Source organism: Microtus pennsylvanicus, chromosome 16 (assembly GCF_037038515.1).
Source record: "Microtus pennsylvanicus isolate mMicPen1 chromosome 16, mMicPen1.hap1, whole genome shotgun sequence".
In the NCBI taxonomy this organism is placed as follows: domain Eukaryota; kingdom Metazoa; phylum Chordata; class Mammalia; order Rodentia; family Cricetidae; genus Microtus; species Microtus pennsylvanicus.
In genome coordinates this window covers 12193991-12215707 of record NC_134594.1, presented here as the reverse complement: position 1 = coordinate 12215707, position 21717 = coordinate 12193991, and the positions used below count along the sequence as shown (strand labels likewise).

General features: G+C 40.1%; 1 protein-coding gene across 10 annotated transcripts in view; it reads left to right on the top strand.

Annotated features, from left to right (window-relative positions):
- Mecom (MDS1 and EVI1 complex locus) overlaps nt 1-21717 on the top strand; it is a 549775-nt gene that overhangs the window by 490932 nt on the left and 37126 nt on the right. For all 10 annotated transcript variants that reach the window (XM_075951064.1, XM_075951065.1, XM_075951060.1 and 7 more), the window contains 3 exons: nt 772-906; nt 12688-12790; nt 17112-17328. In XM_075951064.1, coding sequence (XP_075807179.1) covers nt 772-906; nt 12688-12790; nt 17112-17328 — 455 coding nt within the window. The remainder of the gene's footprint in view (nt 1-771; nt 907-12687; nt 12791-17111; nt 17329-21717) is intronic.

Sequence of the window (21717 nt, the reverse complement as noted above, 5' to 3'; positions counted from 1 at the left end):
CAGAAAATGATGAAACACTGCCATAAGGTAATGCTGGCAACATGTGAGACCTGCTAAGTCTATGCTTACCTGCAAACCACTTTGTTATTTTGTTTACTGGGCATAGTATGTAAACATGTATTGATATGGGTTAGTTAAACCTTAGGTTGTCATACTTTGCATGTATATATATGTATATATATACATGTATATGTATAATTTTCTTTTGCTTGTCTTTAGTTTGCTCAGAAACATCTATGAGACAATTCTTTAAGCTGCAAGCATAATTTTATGGTGAGGAAATGCAAACTAATAAAAGAAATTTAATAATGTTTAGATGAAAGTTTTTAATCAAATTAAAATGAAATAATGTAAAAGTGCCCACCCAGATGAGGAGGCTAAGCAGAACTACAATACTGACAGCTGAGTCATCCAAACCCAAATATTGAATATTTAGTTTAGAAATATTAGTTTGCACATGCCGTTCTATATGACTTTTTGGTGAAAACAAAATAGATAAAATTAAGTCATTGAGATTATTCATGGATGAAGAAGAAGCAAGCTTGTTTTGAAAGCAATTAATCAGTTTCTGTGATAAGTTAAAATTGCTTTATGCCTTTTGTAAAAGCAGTATAGCTCATGCTTCCTTTAAAAATATATGTGCTGCCTGACCTTTTCCTTGTAAAGATTCAAAGGGAGAACACGCATTTCAATGGTAGATTTTCAAGGAACTGACTACTTTCAGCAATGGGCCGACATGGCAATTTATTGTTCTCATCTTCTTCCTTCCAGATCTTAGATGAGTTTTGCAATGTGAAGTTCTGCATAGATGCCAGTCAACCAGATGTAGGAAGCTGGCTCAAGTACATCAGATTTGCTGGCTGTTATGATCAGCACAACCTTGTTGCATGCCAGATAAATGACCAGGTATGTTTTAAAGATTTTCTTGTCTTATTTAAGAACACTAAGGTATCAGGGAAGCCCGAAGAATAAAAATATAACAGGGAGCTACAATAGACTCCTCTGACCTGGTTGTGTTGATACGGCAGAAGCTAACACAGAGACACAAGATACAGAGCTAAGACATTTTCAGCACTGCCTTTTTCCACTGCTGTTTTCTTTGGGTGATCTGTTCATGATGTCTTACCATCGATATCAATGCTGCAGCTATTGTAGTTTACTGAGTGACTTAGAAACTAAGTACCTGATACTACTGTTGCACTTTCTCTTTATCATCCTAATATGTACATTCATACAAAGTATAGAGCTAAATTTGAGATGTATTCAAAATTTGCAAATGATATATTTGAAATGTTATAATATAGTTTTATTTGAAATAGTGTTTAGATACGTATGCATGTCATTGGTGCAGACTACCTGATTATACATTATAAAGTGCATAATTGTGTTGAATTACCTAAATCAACATAAAATGAGATTTTTTTACTCTTCAAATAAGCAAACTACTGGTCTTTTATGTAAAGCAAAAGTTTAAAGTTGTCACTGTTGGATCACTTTGTGACTTTATGGAAGACCAAGAAGTGAGACCGACTTAAAGAAAAGTAACCATGAACTAAAGGTCACAATATTATCCTGAAACTAATTTTGCACTTAATAAAATTATGACTCTTGTAGATTTATCTGAAAGTGCCTAAAGAATAAGGGGTTATCCTGTTGACTTTTTTTTATTACAAACATCACTGGGTTAAAATTTAATTGTATCACAATCATATATTTCCTTTAACACCATGGTGACTTAAATGTGCTTCCAAGACCCTGTTGAAATGGTTGCTTGGCAGATCTACTACACCCAGAAAATGAAAAGTTTAAATTAGATGGTTGCAATTGAAAGCAGTTAAATAAAGCTAGCGCCATCAGCCCAAGATTCCCAGCCATCATTAGGAGATTATTTTTTGGCTTTTCACCAGCTCCCAGATCATTTTTTTTTTCTGGCTAAACTAAACATAAGGTAGTAAGTTGTAAAAATATGTTTAAATGGGAATCATTTAAATCTTCGGCATAATCAAAAACAATAAACTAATCAATTGGGTTTTCCCTTTGCTGTAAAAAAAAACCAAAGTGTTATTGACAAATGAAAATATTATTAAATTAGCTATTGATTTTGAGAACAGTATATCCCAATCCTGTCCTAGGAGTTATTGTCTCCAGCAGCAAAAGCACTTTTGGAGCATCTCCTGTTTACAGATTGGGAAATAGGTAGGTCTAGTAAGGGGTAAACTGTGCTGTGCTTCCTAAAACGGAAACTATGGGACCTCAAAAGATCCCTTTAAGATGAAATAATATAAATATATCTTAATGATTATTTGCTGTTCATATTTACTGACAACAGATGTATATCATTATTTTTCTAAAATTATTGAAAGGTGACTCAAGAATTCTACTTGTAGCTAATTCAAGGCCACTTGTGGCCAACTTTGCATTTAATTTTTATTTCTGATGTTTCATGATAAGTAAGCTCTTCTTGCAAAACTTGGTTGCATTTAAAGGGGAAGTCCTGTGGTTTCTAATTGTGTGTGAATCAGGCTGCTCATTGTAGTTGGTGTTTGTAATTTTTCCAATTAGTTTGAAAGTACACATTTTATAGGCATTGTTTCTAGAGAAAACATGTTCCTTATTTTAACAATATCTAATGTTTTACCTGAAGAAACAGAGAAAAAAATTGAGAAAGACACAGAACACCATTATGAGATACGTATTTACCTTAAGTATTCATCCTGAACTTCTATATTACACTAGCCAAAATTAAGATGGTTGTACAATGAGCACATATCAAATAACTTAATCGTGAAATTGATATTGCATGGTCAAGTAGGTTCATCTATACACTTAAAAGTCAAAGATAGAAGACGACTGTGATAGGTGCCTTTGTAGACTACAGCCTTATACTTGGCACACTTAACAAGACCCAAGAAGACAGCACCTTAATAGCACATATCTGTATATTGTAAACATATTCATCTGTAAGCTCCTCTGCGGTTCCAGAAAGGCCATTTAGCTGGGCATCTCTGGACAGCTTTGAAATGTAAATGTTGGGCCAGGTGCAAAGATACAGAGCTGACAGCAGAGACCCTCCAGATGTGCTTTTGCATCCTCTTTTCTGTGGGAGGATCTGTCCAATGGTGGCTAGGCACAGCCCATCTCATTCTAAACACACCCGTCCCATCGTTGGAGAGTCCATTTACTTTCTAGACACTGAGAGAAGCCCTGCATTCGGGCTAATTATTAAATTAGTGACATCAGCTTACCTGTCCAGTACCAGCCTGTAGTATTCTAGAATAAATCATAAAAATGCTCTCCTTTGCTCTGATTCTTAGAAGAACGTTAAGTTATTAAAAGAATTTTGATGGCATAATAGGCAAATATTGTACACTCTGAAAAGAAAGAATTTCGGGTAAATTTTTTCAGCTGTGATCTAGTTTTGGTGATGTTTTAGGTTAGCAAATAAAGAAGGCAATGGTTACCCTGAACAAATGACAAGTGTGTGCATCATAGTGTGTATTCAAAAAATTCCTGATGCTGAAGTTAAAACTGAATGAGTTTAAATCAGCTTCATAACAAGGTGGAAGGATAAGATCTACTAAGGAAAATAAATGTGCATGCTAAGATTCTGAAGTTCGGTAGGAGGCAGCTGTCAGAACATGGACCCTGGATAAAACCCATGCTGGTCTTGTGTGATTGGTGGATTTTGTTTTTTAAATAATACTAAGAACGAATGTAACCTGAATTATGTCGTAAAATAGAGAAACAGGGACCACACAATGAACCATTTCCCCTCCTACTTTTCCATAAGCACTTTATCCCAGGTGATCTCTTTGGTTTAATCTTTTTAACAGATTCACATGCATGTGTGTGTGCTCATGTGTGTGCATGTGTGCATGTGATCATTTGTACCTGTGTGTGTGTTTCTTTATTTCAGATATTTCAGAATGAGCTTTGAAAATGAGCTCTCTTTCTTGACACAATTGCCCAGAAAGAGGCAGGTCTTACGACTTTAGATGTCTCTTTTCATTTTATATTCTCAAAATTATTGCTGTGATGTTGTGGGGCGCAGAAATTCTGGGTGTGCTGGGATTGTTGCTGAGATATAATTTCTAAGTAGCTTCAAGTCTGACTGATGTTGTATTCCCTGACTGAAAGCATTGAGTTAACTGTAGTAATTTATCTTTATAAAGGAAGGCCATGCCAAAGACATGAGGACTGAGACCCCAATCACAGACAAGTCATAGAGTAGTGCAACCATCCAAACACCCAAACTTCGTCATCCTTGGTGTCTTGATTACTTTTCCCTACATTCCTTAAAGTTTGTTTTCGATAGTATGTACCTGTACTGCTGACACGCAGCAGTGAGTTGGGAATATTCATTCCTGGCAGCAGACAGTAGGTAGATGCATTAGATAACTTGGGTGGCTTCCAGGAGCAGCAACTGGTTCTGAGCAGTAGGTTGGGGTGGGAGGAAAGGCAGAGAGCTGGATACTGGAAGCTGTCCCAAGGCTAGATCCTCAAGGGGACCAAATATGAGCTTTATCAGTTATTTAGAGGCTTCGTTTATATCGAGAAACACCCACCACCACATATTTAAAGTCAAATAGTCCAAAATCTAAATGATTTACTGAGGCTTTTTAAAATTTCTTGTTATTTTTATACCTTTCTTTTGAAGTTGTAGAGATTGCTTCCTTTTATAAACCAGGGTGGTTGGAGGATGTAGCACATTATTTTAGACTTGGCCTCAACCTACTCTTGCATCACCCTTTACCCCCTGTCTATAGCTTACCTGTCTATATTCCTTACCTCAAGTCAAAGGCCAGGCTACCTACAGGGAGTCTATGAGCCTCAGGCACTGCTCGTTCTCCTCATTGAATATATTCAGAAGTTTTGTGTTCTTATGGGGGTTTTTACTCCAAAGCATCTTTAGAGTAAAACTCTAAATTATAATGAGAGCGTTTAAGCTCAGCTCCTGCAAGTTGGCCTTTTAGATGAGAGCCAAGTCCATCTTTGTATCATGGTAATCAGAATGATCTGAGGATTTTCTGTGGGATAATTTATATGTGTGCAAGTATTAGTATTCTGCACCACGGAAGGAACACAGTCATCTGAGTCCTGTCTGGCCCTCACATGGTCTTCAAATGGAGGAAAGACCTCAGAAAGCCAGGACATTATTAATCTTGTCATTTACACAAAGTGATAAGTACTTTCATTTTTAAACGGGCCCTTGACAGCTGGTATTTAGTAAGTAGAACCAGGGAAGTCTACTGTTGCCTCTGAATAGAAAGAAAGGTTTCGATAAGAGGTTACCTCACGCCTGCCGTCCATTCTGAAGCAATGAGATAGGGAAGAACGTATGGGCCACAGAGAACACGAAGTCAGAATTCACTTAGGGGACCCAACCAGCTTCCGAGTGGTTAATGAATGGCAGCAAGACTCCACCGTGTTTTCAGTTGGAATGGGCATTGTTCTCGTTTGTGCTTTACCTTATAAACTTTTAACTGCTTCCAGGACGACCATGGTTGATTTGGCACACCCGCTTTTACTCAGCCCAGGCTCATATGAGTGATGCTATCGGACTCTGTGACACTAGAGCAGTGTTGTTATTGCAAGCTTATTATGGGCTCAATTATTAACTTATTTTCTTTGGCCTTTTACTGAGGAGGGGAAAAAAATTCCCTTTCCTTCAACATTCACTTAATACATATGGTGCAAAAATGGCCCAGCGAATCAACTCTGAGTACAGAAAATGGGGAGCTCTTTAACCTCTCCCCACTTTGTAGAAACTTTGTTTGCCTTCACTGTCAGGTAATTTGTTAATTTCTCTTCCTTTACAAGGATTTCTGTTCATGTTTGTGTGCCTTCTTTTGATGTTAAAGTTATTATTGGCTTTGGGCATTTTCTTTGCTTTGCTTTTAAGTCAAGTCCTACTTTTATACCAAAGTTATACTCTGCTATTTTAAGATGAATGCCAGCTGGCAGTACCTAGGGACCAGCTTTGCGTGCAGTGTGCAGACTGACTCTGGTGTCTGCTATCTGCTTGATAAGTTGCTTCCTTTACCCCAAGATGAAACTGCCTCAGACATAGCTTGCAGTTTAATATTTACATGAGAAAAAGTCCCACCTTCTTCCCCAAGTATAATGCTTGGGACATGATGGTGACGTAATATATATACATAGATTTTGTTCATTGAGACCCACGGACCCGTGCCTCAAAAAGCGTGACCTAAAGTATTACACCCATATTTAAGTTGCAAACAATGACCTGATACAACACATGCCCGTTTTTAATAATCAGTGTTTGCATGTAGACATCATCTTTCATTTAGGATGAGCTCAGAACACCACATGAGCAAGAGATTCTAGCTATTTCTGGTGTGAAGCCAGAAAAGTACTCAGCAGCATGTCTCACGGGTCACCAGGGCTGGTCAAGAGCAGAAGAGAAGTCTTCAACTTGCAGTGCAGCACCCAACCATGAGCTTTAGCTTCTATGTAGTGTGATGGGGCCCTTTTGACAAACCTTCAGCAACCACTTACAATGATCACGAAGTTTCCATACAGTCAAACAAATGGCCAGTGTAAGGAAAGGGGGATCACAGACATTGCTTGTGGGCCCTGCGGGAAGACCCTGAGAGGTTATTATGTAGGGTGCACAGGTCTCCAGGCACACGAAGGAGCTTTTCAGCACTTCTCTTTTTGTTGAAACTAGGACCAAAGCCAAATTTGTTTTCTTTAATACAGTAAATTATATTGTCTGTGTTCTCATGTTACTAATAAATAAGTAAAGAATGTATAGAAGAAAAAAACTCCAATGATGTGTTCTACTGAATTGTTTTTAGGACAGTAGGCCCCACTTTGTCCCAGTTGTTTTATTTATTTATTATTTATTCATGAAATTATTTAATTTTGGTGCTTGAATGAACACTTCATGTATGCCAGACAAGTTGGTGGCACAAGGTTACATCACTTTATCACAAGCTTCTCCATTTTTTTTTTCTTGGTTTGCTCTGTGTCTATAAGTGTAGATGGAGAATACTTCCGTTTGGAGAAATTAAAGGGTGTTTGGCTTGGGCAAAGCTCAGTCATAATAAAGCTAATATTCTGTTGGAAGTGTTTATTTCCTGGTGGTCTATCTCTGTTTTCTGAAGATGCTTCTCTGCCTCTCAGTAAAACCAGACCTAGACTGACCATTAGGACTTTCCCCCAGAGGTTAAATGCTTGACATCATTATTGCTCTCCTGATCCAGGGTTTCCCACATTGCTAGAGGTAGATGAGGGGCCCAGACTGTATTTCCTGAGGAGGTCAAGTATACACACATGGCCTGTGGACTCATGCTGTCTCTGAAGCCCCGAGACTGGCAGATGTGTTCACATCAAATGTTGACTTTGTACAGACATGTACACTGTCACTTAGCTGCCCTCCTAGCCACTTCCAAACATGCAAGTTCCACTTGGCCTTTCCTGCTTTTTCATGGTGCTTTGAATGAAGCTGTAGAAAAATAAAGCATTCAAGCCAAGCATTGGGAGTTGGAGGAGAGAGAAATCAGCTGACAGTTTCAAAGAGAAAACACAGTAATAATCTGAAAAAGCTGCTTCTCCATATAGATTCTGCAGGGAGTACATTTCTCTATTATTTCAATTATTAGAACTTCCTGAATAGGTTGAAGGTCACTCATAATTCACACTTCTGTCATTTTTAGACATGCCAAGTGCAGTCTATTATGCATAAATAAAACTTCCAGTGTTTGACCACGGAAAATAAATGGAAAGTCATAACAATGAGGCCTTGTTCATCTTTTTAAAAGTAAACGGTTTGTTTTCTTTCTTGTTTTCTCTTGTACACTGAAGTTTATCTTCTAACGCAACAGTACAAACAGCACACTTTAAAGTGATCCAAACCTGGCACACTAACAGCACAGTTGTTCTGGAAGATTCTTAGAACTTCTATTCTGTAGGATAATGAGCAAGAACATTTTACCATTTTAAAGTACAAATGGAAATATCATTATTTTGATGGCAGATTAGGTTGGACAGAGGCCTTGACAAAATGGAGTTAGTCTGAGAGCCTTCTGAAGACTTCAGCATTTCCCAGAATGCTTTTGAGTGTCTCTACCCTCATTAGTGTGGTCTTCTTGAACTTAAGCAACTGGTGGAAAGAAACGCTTAACGATATGTAATTAATTAAAGTTAATTCAAATTTTATCTTTATATAAGATGTACATAACATAATATATATTTAAATATACATACAAGTAGAATTAATCTGACGAAGCATTAACCTCATTTAGATACAGTTAATACATAACATGAGATTGTTAATAGTTCATGTAAAATTTCAAATTCCTTAAAAATGTGAACTCTGCTTCATTTAGGTGTTACATGCAAAATATGTATGTCCCAGCAAAAAAATTATGTTTATGCAACATTAATAGTGGCTCGCTCAGAGTCTGGAAATTGGCTGCTCCTGTCCACATCACTGCTACTTTTTTACCCCCTTGTTTTACCTGATCTTTCTTTCTTTCTTTCTTTCTTTCTTTCTTTCTTTCTTTCTTTCTTTCTTTCTTTTTTTTTGCGTTCAGAATTGGTTTAAGAGTTTGGTTAAAACGAATTAATTACAATAATTCTATCTATAGAAAATGATGTCTGTTTACTAGTATATTATGTTTATGCCTTAAGCTACAAGTGTCACTACTACCGAGAGGGAACAGTTTTGGGTTTCCTGGTATTGTTTGGCAATTATGCAAATGATTAAGAATGCTTTGTGAAACCCAGAAATTTTGCTAGTGAGCTGCTCTTGCAAAAATTGGTAGTAAAAGGCTACAATGAAGGCGGTTACCAAATCAATCATTGTCGATGCTTATCTTCTTAAATTGAAGAATTCAAAAACCCAAGTTTATGAAGATAGAAATACAGCTTATTGGAAAAGAAAAAAAAACAGTTTATCCAGATAGTAGAAAAATTAAATTTTTATGTTATGAAAGAGTTTAGCCATGTCCATGACATCTATTTCTGAATTTTAGTAACAGTTATCAAATTTAGAATTCCAGAAGAGATCACAGGGTTTTAGATATGCAATAACTGGCTTGTGAAATAGAACGTCCGTGTACCTGTTCCTCACACTGGTGGGACCCTTCTTCTGCTTTTCCACTTTGTTTCGGGATTGTCTTTCATTCCAGAAGAGTGCTCTACAAGAGAGAGCAGCACAGAAAACTGACAACTTTTGAATTGGTTCAAACTTATTTCTGAATATTTGAGATTTCTGTCCTTGTATTGAATTCATCACAAAACCCAGGACATTTTAATTTTGGACCCGGTTAAGTTTTTCCACACAGCTACAATGGGAAAGGAGGACTGTTAAGTCTTTTATGGAATTTAGCAGACTAATCAACTCCCATTTTTTTCCACAGCAAAACCCCCAGAAAAAATAGTGTCTTTTCCTCTGGTGTATAAGTCAGATGACACAGGGTTTATAGACTTGCCGTGCAGCTGAGTCTCTGAGGTGCCCTGGTCCTAAAGACAGTGTGTCTGTGAGCATCCACACTGATGAGTGTCTGCAGAGATCACCCCTGCTGCTGCCGGCTTCTTATTTACCACAAGATGTTTTTATAACATGAAAGTAGAGACACAGCATTTCCTGAAAACAGAGACACGGTATTTCCTGAAGGAGGAGGTTCATTCAGGGTTGCGGCCCATCATTTTCCCATGCAATCAGTTTGAGACACACACACACACACACACACACACACACACACACACACACACACACAAAGACGGAAAGTCATCTTGCTTTGAATGCTTGCTAATATATTCCTATTATTGTGATAAGATATCTCTGGGCTCAAGTTTTCAAATTGTAATCAGAGGAGGAGCACATAGTTTGACTTCAGCACTTCTGTGGTCCTAAGGAAGGGCAGACAGCAAAGATCCCAGGAGCAGAAACCCCCCTGAAAGGAGGACTGGGCCCATGAGGGTGTGGAAGATAGGGCTTTAAGGCACATTCTTATTGCTGTATGGGGAAGCATGCCCAGAATTTGCCCTCGTTATGGCTGGCGTTTGCCAGTTCTTTTCGTTTGGTACAGTTTCACGAGCACCATAAAAATTCAGTTAAAATTGAAAAGAACACCCTGAAGTTAAAATCCACTCTGCTTTGCCTTGCCTTTCATGGCCTGGAATGTCACCTTTTACCTCCAGTAAATAAAGCCAACGTCAACACTCGTCCATGTCTTTTATATTTTATGCACCCAATATTCTTCACATGATAATCTGGACACTCAAAGGGTAATTACAGAGTGATCTATGTCCTGGCAAGGAGAATTGTCTTCATAATATATAGTCGTAGTGCATCTATCATTTCCTTTTGTTCCTCGGACTGTTCGCATTGGATTGCAGAAATCTAAAATGGAATTAGAAGAGGCATGATTAATAGAGGACCGCAAAGAAACCACGATATCATAATCCTTTTTCCAAGTGGCCTGACGTGTGTGTCCGAGAAGGGGTCCCCAATGAGACAATTGGACTTGCATTGTCTTTCTACCCTCCCTGTTTCGGAGAAGCTACTGAAAAGTCCTCCTGCGTCATGATTTGCATGTTCACGTGCCGTTGGAAAAGAAATTAATAAGTCAAACCTTTGAGCAATGTCAGAGCAGAGGTGATTCAGACCGTGGAGAGGTCTATTGTCTTCTCAGGGGAAATAGAACTCGAGGAGGAAGCAGGGTACTAACCAGTATTTAACCCGCAGGTGGAAGGGCAAAGACACCCTGCGCGCGGATATGCTTTTAACCTGGTAACTTTTGAGCAAGGACTCTTCCTGCCTGTGGGCCTCCAGAGACAGGAGGGTGAGGGTGTGTTGGGCGGGTGCCGGGCGCAAGGTGAGCATGCTCAACTTTGTGACCCTTTTAGGCAGCAGCCACAGAAGGAGCCCATTTTGTGGTAGTCTACACTTCACTTCTGGAAAAATAGAATAATCACAGGTTATATTACAGCAGTGCTCAGCAGTGCTTCCTGATTGATATTGTTTTCTATAAAGGGACGTAGACCGGTTTAAGTACCAATGAATAAAAAGAGCTCATTTTAACAAGAAAGAGAGTAAGCAGTAAATATATATATATATATTTTAATTTAGCACAATTTCATGCTCTGATCTTTTTTTATAGAACAAAATAAAATGAAATAAACAACTGGAGTTTAGAGCCACCTGCTGGAAAAGAGAGGCACATACTTCTCTGTAAGGTCTTCAGCTTTTCAAAGGATAAACAAATAGGCAAACGGAACAAATGCATGGATATTTCCATTGCTCTTACAAGATGATTTACGCAGATTGTCTCAACTTGAATGATCAGATGGTCCTGGGTACCAGATGCAGAGCAAGTCCGAGGCCTGGCTCAAATAACAGTGTCTTCCAGGTTCCTCTGCCTCTTTCTGGATTGATTTGTTTGTGTTCTGTACTTTTCCCATAGTTTTTACTATTTGTGTTGCTTTTGCTCCTGGATGTGCTCTGGTGTTCAGACTATGTGGGGAGGGGAGTACACTCTTGTTTATTTATGGATTAGCTAGTGAGGAAGAGGATTGGTGTGTGGTGACCGAGAGAGGGAATGCACGCTAGCACAAGAGAGATGAGCGTGGAAGAAAAGCCACAGGGCCGACGCATACAGCTGCTGTAGAGAGCTATAATTTTCAGTGCTTATTAGCTATAGTATAAGCTTCATTGTCTCAAAACTTCTATCTGGTTGTAGAATTGCTCAATAGCTAACCTTAGAATAAGATGAACCATCGATAGCATTTTAATGATAAAATAAATGCATATCTTGAAGACTTTTTTGGGGCTTAAATGCTTATTTTATCAGTGATAAAGCCTGGTGCCTGGACACGCAAGAGGTCATGACTAGTCTGTCACTGAGCTACTTGGAAAGACAGGCAACTCTTGGAAATTTGAGATTGGGGTTCTCCAGACTGCTCCTGTCTCCCGGATCCCTTTCAAGCCACTAGTAGCAGATTTATTAAACACTTCCTGTTTTTACCTCCTAGGTAGGAAACCAGGGCAGAAGCACCCAGCACAGCAGCCTGACTGTGCACTGAGCATAAGGGGCAGGGCCTGCGTGTTGAAGTTGAAGTCAGGCCTGGGGGGCACAAGGGCAGGACCTAGGGCCTCACCTTTATTGTTGGTGGGAGGAGTGTTGTGAAACGAAGAGACTCCCCTATGATCCTGTTCTCTAGGGACCATGGCAATTCAGTTTGCTGCACCCCACCAACCACTGCCTTTGGGAAGTCACATAGAGAAAGGCTCCTCTGCTGGTTTAGGGGCAGCTCAAGGTTAGCAAGGCCTCTGCGGAATAACTAGGAGTGGCTCAGCTCTGCGAAGGTGTGGCTGCTGGGTGCTTTGAGGAATCCAGGCATGGAAAAAGTATTTGTTAAACATTACACAGACTGACTATACTGCAAACTCCTATTAGGAAATTTGGTTTGTATACTAGAGCTACGATTTGGTAAAAGTTTGTAAACTGTTTGAAAGATTTTTTTTCTTCCAACGAGGACATTTTTTTTCTTCTTAGTTTATAAAACAGAAATCGCCACCTCCTTTGATAAAACTAAAAGGGAATATGTTTATTAAAATATGATAAATTGTACAGCTGCCCTGCTGTGTGTCCTGCCTTGTGTTAATGCTTGCTCCTGTCTGTCTTCCCTGCCACCTGCGCCCGATCTTCGAAGATCTTCTACCGAGTAGTCGCAGACATTGCGCCTGGGGAGGAGCTCCTGCTGTTCATGAAGAGTGAAGAGGATCCCCATGAGCCCATGGCACCTGACATCCATGGTGAGCACTGTGCGCAGCACCCAGGGCCAGCTGCCTTCTGGAGACAGCAATGTTTCCAAGAAGGCCCTTCACACCTGTGCTTTCTTCATTAACTTCCTTGGCTATACAGTGTCTATGTTGACAAATGTGTTATCCCAGAATGGGTATTTTCTGGCGGTGACGTGTGGACTGTTGTGTTGGAGAAATTTCATTTGGCTAAGGTCTAACCCAGAGTGCATGGAAGAGGACTTTGAAGATCTGGTCAAAATCATCACTGTCAGTTTGGTTAGTTTCTTCTGTAAGAATCCTTCCACTCTTTTAAAGAGTATTTAGTCATTCATTCACTTTTATTTATTTGTTTGTTTGTTTACTTATTTTTATTTATTTAGTCTGTTAGTTAGTGCATGAGTGCTCTGCCTGGAGGTTTGTATGTGCACAATGTATCAGCAGTGCCTGCAGAAGCCAGAAGGGGGTTTCAGACCCCTAAGCTTGAGTGATAGGAGGTTGTGAGCCATGACGTGATGCTGGAAATGGAACCCATGTCCCATGCAAGAGCATCAAATGCTTTACGCCACCGAGCCTCTCTCCAGCCTCCCACTTTTTGAGAGTCATCACAAATAGCCAAACAGGGAACTTTCTTAGAACGACCAGCCATTTCTCCCACTTATATTTCTATTACTGGGAAAGTGTTTCCATGGGAGCAGAATTTTAATCAGCTTTCCTTGTAGGGGGAGAAAGGAAGAGATCGTGGACAAGAAAACTATAGATGAGGAAATTTTACAGCCAATGGAATTATTCCATGCAAGAAGCCTGTTCTATATCCAAAGATGGAGACTCAGAAAAATGACAGCTAGGAGTGACGCAGGTTCAGGACAGACCAGGACAGCTGCTCGCGCGTCACTGACAGGAGACAATGTCTTTCCCTTCTGATTTCTGTCACCTAACATAATGTGATTTGGTTCCAAAAATACTTTAGAGTACTTTTCAGTTGAAAGTACCAGAGTTGATCTCCAGGGAGAGAGGACCTTAAGACTCTCTGTGATGGAAACTACCATCGTGGCTAGTTATTTTCACACAATCATTGCCCCTATAGTTCAGCTCCATTCTCTCTTTGTAAAGCATCCTGGCAGTTTAGGGATATCTTTGGGGCATACATTTTCTTCCTGGAAAATCTGATATCAAATTGCCTTTAGAAACCTAGACTTCCCAGTCAGCCTGGTGGAGTTTGAGCCCAAATGTGGCTTAGATTGTACAGGGTGCTTAGTGATTAAAAATGGGTAGTCCGGGCCTCTTTGGGTAGAGTGTTTGGTTTGTACATGGTTGTTTAGTCCTAGATGTTCTCAAGTAGTTTTTTAAAAACAGAAACGATTAATTTGCCACTTTCAAAATACCCAAACAGAAGTAGCGATTCCATTCTTGAAACTGCTGCTCAGAAAAGCAACCATGGTTTGAGGGATTTGGGGGAGCTAAAAAGATAGCTTGCTGCCAGGCGGTGGTGGCGCACACCTTTAATCCCAGCACTCTGGAGGCAGAGGCAGGCAGATCTCTGTGAGTTCGAGACCAGCCTGGTCTACAGAGCTAGTTCCAGGACAGGCTCCAAAGCCACAGAGAAACCCTGTCTCGAAAAAAACCAAAAAAAAAAAAAAAAAAAAAAAAGAAAGAAAAAGATAGCTTGCCTTGCAAGCCTGAAGACCTGGGTTTGATCTTTAGAAGTTGTGCAGAAACATCCAAGAGTGGGGGCAGGGAGTGTCAGTGCTTACGAGGTCAAGACAGGTGACACTTGGGACACTGGCTGGTTCATCTAGCCAACTTAGTGAGTTCTAGGCCAGTGAGAGACACTGTTTCAAAAAAAGTGCATGGCACCTAAGGAGTGCCACCAGAGATTGTTCTCCCACCCACACACATGCATGCATCTGCGCACACACACTTTTATACACACACATACGAACACACATACATTTCTGCAAAAATATCCTTGAACTATTAGTTGATTATTATCTTGATGTATCATATCTGTTTTCAATTATAAGCATATACTGATGTATAAGGCTTAGAATGTTTAAGTGGTCGTTTGGGTTCTATACTTCTAAAAAAATAAATTTAAAGCTATGCTTCCATAGCTTCTATATGCTGGATGTAATGTGCTTTGCATAGCTTGTTCTTTTTAATCTTTTACACATAGATTCAGCCCCCCTGAGTCAGATATTATAGTGATTTTGCAGGTTGAGAACTGAGGCTAAAGGGAAGTTAAGCATCTTGGAAGAAAACATGGTCAGCGCGTAGAGTCAGCTTCTAGGGCAGGGTCTTTGCTGTCTAGTATTAGGCTTTTTCTGTGCATTTTGCGCCTGGAAGTTCAGTTTCTTTGTGGGTTCCTGGATGAGTTTGGAATCACAAATCTTGAATATATAGACGTGTTATAACCCTTAGAAAAATGTCTTTTGTTAATATTGTTGAGATTTCTCCTCCAATGCAGAGGAGATGATTGTGGAGTACTTCCACCCTCTGTAAGTCTCTGCATACAAAGTAAAGACCATGCTATCTGCCATTGCCCCCCCCCCATTACTGATGTGATTTAAGGTAAACCTGTGTATTGGTAGGCCTCTCTATTAGACTTGCCCCACTGCAAATGGGGGAAATTCTTCTATGCATGAAGCCTAAACATAACCTAGCTTCCAGGCCCCAATGAAATTCCATTCCCCTCTTAGCATGAGCATTAGCATCATTTTATGCATTCCCTCCAAGTGTCTTATACACCTGGCTTACTTTTTTTGCAGCCTGGTCCTTCTGTGAGCCATGTTTGGTGTGAGTACCTTCATCCTTAGTGCATTCTAGCCCCGTGTCACTGCACTGATTTTGACCTATTCTAAGCCCTTTGTGAAGGAAGCATTTTCTCCCATGTAGTTGAGTTGGGCAGTTATTTCCTTCGGGTTCCTGTGTGTTTGTTTGTCATAGCGTTACACTCATGCATGTCCCTTTGAGTTCCTTGTGTATTCATTCTCTAGCAAAGTCTCTGGCAATTTGGTAGGTGCCTGCAATGTTTTCCCCACACACAGTGAATTAATAGCTGAAGAATAACGTCTTCCTTGGTTATAGGTCTACAAAACAGCTTATGTGTCATGGTGTTACTATGGGTGCTTTTCAGCTTCGTGGGATATACACAATACCTGTGGGATCATTACCTGTGACCTCCACTGAGTGAGGACTCTTGAGTGGGACCTCAACTATTGAATAGAAAGGCAGGAACAGTGCTCTTTGTGCCTGACTTATAAAGAATGCTGTTGGTAGTTTCCACTATCACTGCCTAGTAATAAATCTGCTGATTTAAAGTGTAAATTCTTGTTTGTTGTTTAACAAAGCCATGTCAATTATGGCTGACCCCAGAGTACAATAAATTAGCCTTGAAGGGTGCTGGAAACATCCTGTGCTCCGTCCCAGGTAATGACAGTTTATTGACAATGATAGGCATGATTATTGCTCAGACAGGGCCTCTGTGAACACTTGTGTCTTTCAAGCAACATATCTTTGGCTTAGCGAAAAGTAGAAGTGAGTTCAAATTCTGACACAATCTTTTAGTTCCATAACTGACTGCTTAGTTTTTCCTCAAACTTTAGTACTGTTATCTGTTATACTTAGACCTGTATTTTCTCATACCTAAGTTTTAAGGAATGTGAATCGTGCCTATACTGGCTTGAGAGAATAGATCATGGTTTATAAGTTGTGATTATTATTTCTGTTTTCCCTAGAACCTGTAGAGGTGTTTAGGTGTTAAGTTTTATTTGATCAGATCACACTGTAACCAAAGGAAAAATGCTATTTTCCCAATTCTTTATGGGGCTCTTTGCATTCATTATTTTTAATTTACACATTGAGCACGCCTTGGGAGAAATGGCAGTCAAACTTTCAGGATTAAGAAATAACTCAGCGGGTCAAGTGCTTGCTATCCAAGCATGAGTGCTTGAGTCTGGATCCTCAGCACCCATGGAAAAGCCAAGCATGGCTCGTCACGTCTGTAACCCCATCAGAGGTAGAGGCAGAGTCAGGAGTGGCCCCAGGACTCGCAGGCCAGCCAGTTTATCAAAGTGGAGAGTTCCGGGTCCAGTGAGAGATTGCGTCTCAAAAAACACAGTGGGGATCAATAGAGACAGCAACCTCTTCCCTCCACATGTGCAGACATGGATGGATGAGTACACTCGTGCCCAGATAGTCTCCTTCAGTCTCCAGCACACACACACACACACACACACACACACACACACACACACGCCGAAAGCAAACTATGGGTTATGTTTTGTTTCGCTCAAAAAGATGACTGGTTTACAGTGGCAATTGACTGTCTCCACAGAAGAACGGCAGCGCCGCTGTGAGGACTGTGACCAGCTCTTCGAATCCAAGGCTGAACTAGCCGATCACCAGAAGTTTCCATGCAGCACACCCCACTCGGCCTTCTCCATGGTAGAAGAGGACTTGCAGCAAAACCTTGAGAGTGAGAGCGATCTCCGAGAGATCCATGGCAACCAGGACTGTAAGGAATGTGACCGAGTTTTCCCTGATCTGCAAAGGTTAGCAAAAGCCTATTGAACACGAGTGTTTGCTCGGCAGCTACATGCTAGGCTGGAGTTTGACAAGTTTGCTTTGGGGAAGACTGGAGCTTCAAAAACCTGGCCAGACGTGGTGACAAGTTCAGGGATCATTGTTTCCTTAAAACGCCTTGTCCGTAAGATAGCTACAGTGAACTTGGGTCATTTTTTGTCAAACAGAATTATTCCTTCCCTCCCTTTCTCTTTTTGCCCCCTTCCTTTCTTCCTTTTTTTTCTCCTTGTGTCTTTTTAAATTTTTTTCTTTATTTATTGATTTCATTAAGTTATACATTTTTCTCTGTGAAGGAAGCAACAACACTGGAACCTCCCCTTAAAAGACAGTGTTGATAGTTATGCTACAAAATACAACCTTATGTTCAGAGATACTAATAGATTTTCTTTTTGCATATTTCTACCTAATAGCTTTTGCTTTTGGTTCACAAAAGATTCTAATAAATGCATTCATTTTTTTCTCAATCTAGAAATGAGCTTTGGAATACACAGTTGACTTTCAAGTGAACACATCCTACCATGTTATGTGGAATGGCTGTGCATCAAATGGCCTTGTGCAAGAGTGTGTCTGAGTAGGCTCTCGACACAGCTCTCACCCCATCTAGCCTTTTCTTGTCCAGTCTGTCCTTACTGGCTCCCTCCCCTCTTTCTCTTTTCCTCCTCTCACTGCCATGCATTCTTTTCCCCTGATACAGTCTGTGTGAGGAAAGGATTTCATGCAAACATCATTCTGTTTAGGTAGGAATGACTAACAGACATTGAAGTATAACAGCTTCTCAATGGCTCTCCTCAAATAAGCTGAATCAAATAGATACATCTCTAGCTTCAAGTACAAGTTAGTTCATTACTAATGAGAAAAGAAAATGGGAAATAAGAGAGATTCCCTAACACCTTTCAAATTTACTCTATAAATATAAATCTGCAGAGAATAAATCAGTTAAATACATATATGGTTAGTAAATTATAAATTTATAGTGAAAAATCATTCAGTGTCTCTTAAATATAATCATGCCCCAATATTATATAAAATAAAAACCAGTAGATGTCAGGGAGAAGAGAAAATATTCACACAAAGAAATGGTATCTCTGGACCAGAAATGAAAATGAAGCATTTTACTTTGGTGTTTTAAAAGGGAAGAATCTCTCTCTCTCTCTCTCTCTCTCTCTCTCTCTCTCTCTCTCTCTCTCTCTCTCTCTCTCTCTCTCTTTTAAAGAGAAGAACTGTGCAAAAAAATTGAAGTTTCCAGTTCCTTTGGAAAGTTGATAGCAAGTGTTCTTAGGAGGGACCTTCTAGATCTACTCAACCTCAGGCAACAGCCTCAGGTAACTCCACTTCATGCTGAAGGCGACTGCCAGTCAGTCATTGGGTGAACTGCCCTATAGAACCCTCCACACTTACCTTTTGGAAGCCCGGCCAGATGCAAAGAGCATATTATCATGCACTTGGGTACCATTTCACCAAGTGTTGTAGATGGTCATGGACTTATATACTGTAGCACTGCCACAAATTTACATTTCCTGGATATTTCCCACTTTATCATGCTGCCATTATTGCTAATCTTGTCAACCGAAGAGATGGCCTTCTTTAATAGGACATTTTTTTCTTTCTGCACATACCATCTAAAATATTTAAAATTCTTGTGTGTGTGTGTGTGTGTGTGTGTGTGTGTGTGTGTGTGATCTTACACTGAGCCATCTTTTTGTCCCTAAAATCTTTGAAACTAATCCATATATGGGCAGGGGACTAGAACATGGGATGCTGACCAAAGCTCCACCCACTATTATTAATTTGTATGAAAAGTAGAGAAGTCTGATGGCTGGCAGGAGGGCTTTGATGTTTATGGAAACAATGCAGTTTCTGCTTTTTGAGAACTTGTTTCCCTTCCTCCTACTAGGTGTGCATGTGAGGGCTATGAGTGTGTGGGGGGGAAGTGTTTGTGTGGGTAACTATATGAGGAGGACAGAGGAAACCTTGGCTATCATTCTCTGGAGGTTGTCTACCTTTTTTTTTTTTTAAATTTTGAGGCAGGGTTTCTCTTTGGCCTGAAACTTACTGAGTAGGCTAGGCCAGTTGGTGCCAGTGAGCCCAGCCCAGGGATCTTCTTTTCTTGGATTTCAGATGCGTGCCGCCATGTCAGCCTGTTTATGTTGGGGTGCTAGGAAAAGAACTTTGTTCTCCATGCTTTCATTTTACTGAGTTACCTAAATGGTCCACGCCCCCTTTTATCAGCGTATTTGACAGTGATAACACCATGGGACAATAATGTGTCTTACGCTACACAAGAGAAGGAAGAAGGGAAGGCTCCCTTGCTTTGTCATCCCCCGAGGAGTGCTATGCGCTCACGACATTCTCTCGGAGCTAGACCACAACCTTGTAATCAGGAGAAAGAATGAGTCTCAGAACACATGGCAGTGTTCTGCCTCTGGGAGGCAGGGATCAGGATTTCAGATACACATACTGGAATCTGTAGCAGAAATGGCTTGCCCTCCTTGGTTACTGAAGACAGCGCACTCCCAGTCATGGTAGTGGTTTGTAGGAATGGCAGCTCATGCTCATTGCTGTTCCTGAGGTCTGTCCTCCCTCATCTATTACCTTTCAACATCTTCTGCAAACAGAGGATGGCATAGTACAGGTAAAATGGGGTCTTCCTTTCAGCTCCACGTCCCCGTTCCCAGCAGGTACTTTGTTTTTCAGTGAGGCATCAGCACTTGTGGGCGAGCAGCAGGGTTTGCTACAGGACTGGCTCACGGGCCTCAGAGTGAGTCCATGTGCCAGTATGAATAGGAAAGAAGCTATAGAGGAAAATGAACGTGGGAAAAGCATTTTCAGTTTATGAAGATATGAGAGTCGGGGCTTTATTCACAAACCAATCCCACTCATAACTGCTAAGGAGTGTATTCTTAGTGCATGTCTTAGTTAATATTCAAATACAGAATTCTGATCTCACAGAGAAATGAGACAGCAAATTAAACACTCGTTCTTGGCAGTGTTAATAGATTTTTATTGTGGAATGCTTCAAATTGGCACAAATCAGAAAGGACGGTGAATTTAAAAGCACCACTATGTTCAGCTTCCACAATCACGACAAAAGACCAGTTTCGTTTTCTCTTTCTTCTCTACCTATTTTGGGGTGTTTGAAACAAATTTTGGATAATATATTTTTCTTAAGAAAAAATATATAGACAGGATGTTTGAAAAGTTAAGACTTTTGAAACACTATTTTGGTAGTGCACTTTAAAAATACTAAGCTGACGTTATAATTCTGATAGAGCTCTTAGGATTATTATGAACAGAAGGTCCGTGTATGCTGTTGATTGACAGAATTATGTCTACTTTAATCTAGTAAGTGTTCCTCTTGTCAGACTCTCCCTCTCAGGATATCTCTCCCCTGCTATTTTTCTCAGTCCATTTTTCCCTTGCAGTTCTGCTGTTTGTATATCCTTGGTGGTCCTAACATTGTTCTTCTTCCCTTCCATTGTCCATAAAGGCATCACTACATCCTAGACCTGGCCTGGGCTTTGGATTTATTGGTTTAACAGCTTGCATCATTGATATTATCATTTATTTATATCAGGTAGCATACAGCAGATTACCTGGATTCATTAACTAATTAATGAATTATAAGGATCAATTAAGTCTGTGTACTCCTACTCCTGATTGTCTATTTTGCCACCTTAAAACAGGGTTGACATCACAGGGAAAACCCGAGATGTATGTGTGCTTTCTCCGTTACCTCCTAGTTTTCACACCAATCATACTGTTAGGGTCACTGGCAAGGTTTTGTTTGTATATTTTGAATATCCTTTTTGTTAAAAGACTCACTGCTGCTGGGCAGTGGTGGTACACATCTTTAATACCAGCACTCAGGAGGTAGAGGCAGGCAGAGCTCTGTGAGTTTGAGACCAGCTGGTCTACAGAATGAATTCCAGGACAGCCAAGGTTTTCAGAGAAACCCTGTCTCAGAAAAACAAAAAAGACTCGCTGTTTTTGGTGCTTAATTTGGACTATTTTTGGACAATGTACATCTTTTCAGATTGGCATCCTAATATCTTTTGAGGTCACTTGCCACTTTCTTGCTCCCTTTCATAACAAACTGTTCAGAGCCTAGATTGTGTGCTGTATCGGAATGCACATAGGCTGACTCCAGGAGCTCCTCGTCTATGTGAGCGCGTATGCTAGTATTCCACAGACAGTGTGGCCGGTGAACAAAAATGTTGCAGGTGTCTGCTACCTGCAGATATTATGGATACTGGCTTTTCATTTTATTTGTACAGAGTCATGTACCAATTTAGAAAACAAAGCCAAAATCTTAAGAAACCAAAACATTCTAAACTTTAAAATGTAGACAAACTATTTTA